The sequence below is a fragment of the Physeter macrocephalus genome, chromosome 11, assembly GCF_002837175.3.
Source record: "Physeter macrocephalus isolate SW-GA chromosome 11, ASM283717v5, whole genome shotgun sequence".
In the NCBI taxonomy this organism is placed as follows: domain Eukaryota; kingdom Metazoa; phylum Chordata; class Mammalia; order Artiodactyla; family Physeteridae; genus Physeter; species Physeter macrocephalus.
Window position 1 is genome coordinate 62,625,053 of NC_041224.1, and position 7,339 is coordinate 62,632,391.

A 7,339-nucleotide genomic window follows, 5' to 3' on the forward strand; every position below is an offset into this window, starting at 1 on the left:
GGCCGGGGCCCCGCGACGGGAGAGGCCGCGGCAGAGGGAGGCCCGCGGACCGCAAAAAAAAAAAAAAAAAAAAAAAAAAAAAAAAAAAAAAGAACACATCAGTTCTTTATAATGAACTCAAAGATTTATTAAAGAATTCAGTCCACTGCCATATTATCCTTATTGATGATCAAACAGTTCCCATCACTGGTCGCCTCTTCAAGTTGGCTCCCTCTCGAGTCCTGATCTTTGATAACTTCTTTGCCTTCTAATGTGACAAAGGATGCCATGCTCATCTTGTACATTTTCTGCTCCCAACTTGGAATTATCCATTTCTTCAAAGATGACCAATTATTAATTCAGTCTTGAGCCTAGCTCATGTGTGCCATAAATGCTTCCCAAACTAAACAAGGCAACTGCCTTATTATGAAACTAATGATTTTAAATTTGAAAAATGTGTATGATGCACAATCAATAAATGCACAATCATTACTCCACTCTTCTTAAAAGAAGTAATTAAAATGCTTAACTACTCATCATTTACGTTCTTGGACTCACTATGTACTAAAAGACATACCAAAGCAACTCAACCCTTCTGCTTTGGTATTATAATAAAGTTCAGCAATTAAAGTCAGCGTGATGACCTGGGCAAAACTGTTGCTGGGCTGAAATCCAGAAGTATAAAAAGAGGGCTTCTTTACTGTGATCTTCCTTCAAGAACCACAAGAAAGACAACGCAGGGGTAACCCTAGGAAACTGTCTGAATAAAGCTTTAATTGAGGTAAACATTTTAATTAAAGGTTGGCATCTTTAATGAAAATGAGTAAACACTGCTCAATTAAGTATCATGAGTTTAAACTAAACATAACTGTTTGTGATCTTAATTTTCACATTACCACAAAATCATCAATATAAGAATAACAATAACATCCTTTCAAACACGCCCACATCCCTGAGTGGAAAACACAAATGCTTCATTCTCGAAATCACAACTGAAACAAAATCATATTTAATCCTTTATGCTTTCTAAATATCTCAAACTTCTACTCTTGGTGGGAACCAAAAGAAGATTTTTAAAGATTTTTCAGTTGCTATATTTGTAACTCTAAATTCTTTTAGAAATACCGAAATTTTTTCAGGGTACTGAGACATTACGAAGATGCTTTAGAACATATTTGCTTGCTGATTTATAAAATTCATTGCCCCATTTTAACAGAAGCCTAAAGAAAGGGCAGCAAAAATAATCACTGCACAACCTCCCAGGTCAGAGATTACCAGTATAGGTACAATTTAAAGTGGAACCCCCTTCCAAAATGTCTCCTTGCAATACTGCTTTGCAGTTTAACTACTACTCAAATTTCCTAATCTGAACTAGGTGAAAATGAAACAAGCCTATTCTCACTGTACATATAACTGTACACATAACTGACTGTATATATAATTGACTAGATCTGAAATAGCATTTACAGTCATTTTTTTTTTAATTACCACTCTTACTTTTTTTTTTTTTTGGCTGCGTTTGGGTCTCCGTTGCTGCGTGTGGGCATTCTCTAGTTGTGGCGAGTGGGGGCTACTCTTCACTGTGGTGTGCAGGCTTCTCATTGCAGGGGCTTCTCTTGTTGCAGAGCAAGGGCTCTAGGCACGCGGGCTTCAGTATGTGCAGTATGCAGGCTCAGTAGTTGCAGCTCGCAGGCTCTAGAGCACAGGCTCAGTAGTTGTGGCACTCGGGCTTAGTTGCTCTGCAGCAGGTGGGATCTTCCCGGACCAGGGATCAAACCTGTGACCCCTGCATTGGCAGGAGGATTCTCAACCAGTGCGCCACCAAGGAAGTCCCTACAGTCATTTAATTATCCCTTTCAGAAACCCGAAGCTCCAATTTAGAAATTAAAAATAAATCTAATGACAAAACTTGTCTTATTTTATGATCGAAAGCTGCAGCTATCTCCAGATTTAGCTAGTAAAGGACTCTCAAATGTATTCTATGCACAACTTATAATTGTGAACTATATTTATTTATATGTGTATAAACACACTCCCATTTAGTGAACTCTAAACTCATTGACATATTTATAACCACGGTACTACTCAGAATATTTGAAATGCCTTATATAACATATAATTATAATTTAGCATGTTAGCTAATATGCTATATTTCACATATGATAATATCATAAAATATTTACATACCTCAGTCTATTTCTAATGTGTCTCCAGATAAGCTTAAATAAATACATGAAGAAAACTATTTATGAAATACACATTTTAAAATTTTTTCTCAATGTTGTACAAATCGTGATCATTTCCCTGATGATTAAATGAATGCTTTAATATTCAAAACAGGCAACCACGAGGGGAAAGTGGAAGAGAGAGAAACAAGATGTATACCTCTTACCTTACACCAGAATAAATTCTATGTGGATTAGAGAGTTAAATGTAAAAAAAAAAATGAAACAACGAACAAAAAACTAGATGAAACCAGGGAGATTTTTCTTTTTTTTTTTTTGCTTAATATTGCAGAGTGGAAAGGCCAAGATATAACATAAAGTTAAAAAGTCACAAAATAAAAGGTTGATAAATTTAATTGTACAAAAATAACTACACTCTGCATAGCAAAAGCCACAATAAACAAAGTCATACAACAAACAACCAATTAAGAAAAAACATTCATATTAAAAAGGCTAGGGCTTCCCTCGTGGTGCAGTGGTTAAGAATCTGCCTGCCAATGCAGGGGACACGAGTCCGAGCCCTGGTCCAGGAAGATCCCACATGCCGCGGAGCAACTAAGCCTGTGCCACAACTACTGAGCCTGCGCTCTGGAGACCATGCGCCACAACTACTGAGCTCGTGTGCCACAACTACTGAAGCCCGTGCGCCTAGAGCCTGTACTCTGCAACGAGAAGCCCACGCACTGCAACAAAGAGTAGCCCCCGCTCACCGCAACTAGAGAAAGCCCGCGTGCAGCAACAAAGACCCAATGCAGCCAAAAATAAATTAATTAATTTTAAAAAATAAAATAAAAGGTTAATTTCCCTGATAAAAAGTACATACAAATGAATAGGAAAGAAATCAACAATCAAATAGAAAAATGGAAAGGGTAAACTGTTCACAGAAAAGAACATGGAAGGAGCTTTTAAAAACATGAAAAGATACTCAGCTTCACCCATAATAAAAGAAATACAAATTCAAACTACCCTGAGATACCGTATTTACCTATCAGGCTGGCAAAACTTAAAAATCTGAGCGAACTTTAAAGAAAAGCATGGGAAGTGATAATTGCTCACACATTGGGTACATGATGCACAGAGGAAATTTAACAACATTCTTTAAAATTATATATGCACATATCCTTTAACCCACCAATCCCACTTTTAGGAACTGCTCCTACAAGTATATACACACACACACACACCCACTTGAAATATATACAGGTTTATGCATCATAGCATTTTTTATTATAGCAAAAGATTCGAATGGGGATGCTCTGAAAGGGCCTAAATACTGGAGTTTAAAAAAATATATGGAACAGCGGGTACAATGTGTTACCATTTCTATAAAGGGTGAATACTTGTATTAATATTTGCTTGTATATGCTAAACTCTCTGGAGGGATATGCAAGCAATTGATAACACCATTGGCCTCTGAGGAATGGTGGGGGGCAGGCAGAAAAACTGAAGGACACAGGTGGGAGAGGGGCTTTTTGCTGTAAATAATTTTGTTCCTTTTAAATATTAAGCCATGTGCTCTGTTATCTATTCAAACACAAATAAATAAAATTTAAATATTTTTGAAGGCAAAAAGATTTTTAAAAAGATGCTCAGGGCTTCCCTGGTGGCGCAGTGGTTGAGAGTCCGCCTGCCGATGCAGGGGACACGGGTTCGTGCCCCAGTCCGGGGGGATCCCACATGCCGCGGAGCGGCTGGGCCCGTGAGCCATGGCCGCTGAGCCTGCGCGTCCGGAGCCTGTGCTCCGCGACGGGAGAGGCCACAACAGTGAGAGGCCCGCGTACCGCAAAAAAAAAAAAAAAAAAAAAAAAAGATGCTCAGTCATAACAATACATACACATGTGACCAAAAAGGACATTAGAGATTATGGTTTATAGACTGAAAAGCAGAAGGAATCTATTTCCCTTGTACACGTGTTGCACTCTATCAATGCTTGGTTTGGTTTTATTAGTCATCACACTCATTTATTTTCATTTGAATATTTTACAAAATTTATTTGAATATTTAACTACTACTGAGAGATGTTCACTTTTTCTAAGCAGGTGGATTCTATTTTTTATACCATATATGTCTTTTTATTTTTATGCCGTTATTTTAAGAAAAATAACAGAATGCTCAGTGTAACAAATGCTGAAGATTTAAGCTCAGAGAGATGCACTTCATGTGCCAAATGTATAAAGTGCAAACTGGCATGCTGATAATACCAATAACAACTAAATACTCTGCATTTCTAGAAGAGAAAACAGGCTAAAAGGAAGGTGTACAAACCTAGAAATGGGATGTGAATCCTTGTGCAAACCAACCGGGTATAATACTGTGAATAATCCTATAAAAGTATATCTTTAAAGCTGAAAACAACCTGCACTACAAAGAAGTTGAATCTTTAACTCAACTACCTATAGTGACCTCTGATATCACTACATGACGTTTCTGCCAATTATTTTATTTTTAAAAATAATGTGAAAGTAATCATTCCTTCTATGGGCTAATTAAACAATTTCATGCTTTATTAAACAATATCAAATCATCAAATATCATGCGATCTGAAGCTATCCCTTTGTTTTGTTTTTTTCAGTTGGGAATTAAAGAGCCAAGTTTCGCCAAAATTTCCTTTAAGTCCAAGTAAAATCATCCTAGAAGTAGTCAGGTGGGGAGAGAGGCACAATTCTGAATTCACTCAAAAGCCAAAGCAGATTAATTAGTATTCTCATAAAAAGCATATAATCATTGGGTAAAACCTATGTAAACTTATTAAGGTCCGTTTTAATTACTCCAAATGGGCAACCAGGCATTTTGAGCATTACATCTCGCTTACGTTTCTGACTCTTCCAAGACTTTTAAAATAACGTGTATTCTAATAATATAGAATGTTGGTGATATGGCCAACTCTTCTAACTTGCCAAATTATCTAAATCCCACATCTGCAGTCAGGCTGTTTCTCAAGATTTCTGTTCTCCTGCCAACTTAAGAGAGGCCCTGAGAACTTCTTAGCGTGCACACTGAGGCCGGGCTGCAGATCTGCGCCGAATGGAGGTCTACACGGGTCTGTCCCACAGGTGAGACTTACACGGTCCCACAGGACAACCACCTTCACTTCCAGGGTCACCACCCATTGGGGGCGTTGTCTTTACAACTACGCCCGATTCCATCTGCCTCTCTCAGAAATCAAACTTTCCCAGGGACCTCGCGACAGCGTCCAGAACAAGACGTCCGCCCAGCCCGGCAGCGCTCACCCACGGAAAGTCCGGAGTACGGGCGGGGCGGCGCCAGGTCCACTGCCCTGCCCACCTGGACTGCGGGGCTCCAAGCCCCCGCCCGGTCCGCAGCTCCGGGGACAGAGGGGCGCCCGCCTGGGCCCCGCGGAATCGCGCCGGGTCAGAGCGCGCGTGGGATGCGGGGGCCAGCTTGGGAGAAGGGAGGGACTGGGGTCGCCGGGGAAGGGCCGGGGTGGGGGACAACCCCGAAAACCGAATTGAGGAGGAGGGCGCGATCCAATCCCGAAGGCCAGGAGCTGGGACACCCCGGGATGAGGGGCAGAAAAGGGATCCGTCGAGGCCCGAGGGCGGCGGTGGGCAGGGTCCCCAGGGTCTCCGGGCCGACGCGGAGCCCTGGCCAGAAGAGGGAGGAGGAGTCGCCGGGGCCGACCCAGCGGGACGCTCTGAGGCAAAGCCGAGCAGAGGAGGACTCCGCGGCTCGCGGGAGGGCAGCGCCGGGAGTCCGGGGCGCCCATGGGCCGGGGGACTCACCGCGCTGGCGGCGGCGGCGGCGCCGGACGACGCGGGGCTGGACGCGTCCTGCCTCCTCAGGCGGGACTTGAGGCTCTTCATGGCCAAGTCCTGGCAGTCCCTCTCCCGCTGAGCGCGGCGTGTCTGATCCGCGCGCGAACCTTAGAGTCTGAGGGCTGCAGGCGCGCAGAGGAGGAGGAAGCGCTGGCGATCCCGGCCCCACCTGCCTGCCACCTGGGGGCCCCCGGCGGCTGTCGGCCCCTGGTGGCTGTCGGCCCAGGGCCTGCGGCGCGGCTCCCCTCCCACAGCCAATCCGCCTGCGACCTGGCGGGGATGGGGCCGGCCCCGACCAATAGGAATCCTGGAAGGGGGAGGGACTTCCCTTTCAAACTTAATAACACCCTTCCTCTCCCTGCGGGAGAAAAAGTTTGGAAGTTCTGATAGGGGAGTGGCAGAGGTGGGCGGCCAGCGGTCTGGAGAGACGCAAGAGGCAGGCTCCAGACCATCGGCTCCTGCCTACCCGGGTGATGGAGGCTCACGTCTAGAGAGAGCATGGGGTCCAGCCTACATCAGCTCTCATCTTCCCGGACTCCCTTCCTCTTCCCACCCACGTGCTCTTTCCCAAGTAGAGTTCCCTTCCTTCCGTCTGATCCCAGAAAGCACTCCTGGTCACCTGCACACACACCGGCTTTCAAGAGCAACTTCCCTTACATCTGCTGATGTTTTACTACACAGATCCCAGTATCTGGAAACAACCACGCACATCAGAAACTACAGAAAAAAAAACAGCTTCTAATACAAATAGAAATACAAATAGTTAAGAACAGACTTTGAAAGATGTTACAGAAAAATCAAAGCACATGTCAGGTACTCAATAATTATTTGTGGGGTCCATAAACCACTGCCTTGGAGGGAAAGAGATGGAAAATGGAGGGGGAGAGCTTTAATTAAAAAATGGCCAAAGTGATATAAAAAGCTGTAAAAGAAAAAAATATTGCCTTTTCTTCAAAAAAAAATTTTGTTTCCTGTAGAAACACATTACTGGTAAAAGCATACAGTGAAATTAATTCATCCTACCCAGAAATCTGGATTATTGAGAATTATTTAAGGGAAGGATGGGTAAACAGGCAAGTGAGCAACACCCAATAATTTGTTGTTACAGTGACATCTTCAAAAGTCTTCCTTGGAATCAGTTTTTCCCAGCAAAATGTTTATTCTAGCATTCACCAATTTGAAAAGACAAACAATCCACATTTCCGACTAGCAAAGTACTCTTTTTGTCTGAAAGGTCAGTTGCTTCTTTGGAGTTTTCTTAGAATAACTCAAGGTTTTATTCAAATAGTGTAAGAAAGTTTTCAGAACTCTTTTGGAGAGACAGTATTTAAAGACCGTGTTAACCCTTAACAAAACAGT

General features: G+C 42.9%; 1 protein-coding gene across 1 annotated transcript in view; it reads right to left on the minus strand.

The window, feature by feature from the left end:
- UACA (uveal autoantigen with coiled-coil domains and ankyrin repeats) overlaps positions 1-6,178 on the minus strand; it is an 85,960-nt gene extending 79,782 nt beyond the window's left edge. The window contains exon 1 of the mRNA XM_024128703.3: positions 5,948-6,178. Within this exon, the coding sequence (XP_023984471.1) occupies positions 5,948-6,028 (81 nt within the window). The 5' untranslated portion in view covers positions 6,029-6,178. The remainder of the gene's footprint in view (positions 1-5,947) is intronic.
- Positions 6,179-7,339: the final 1,161 nt, after the last annotated feature.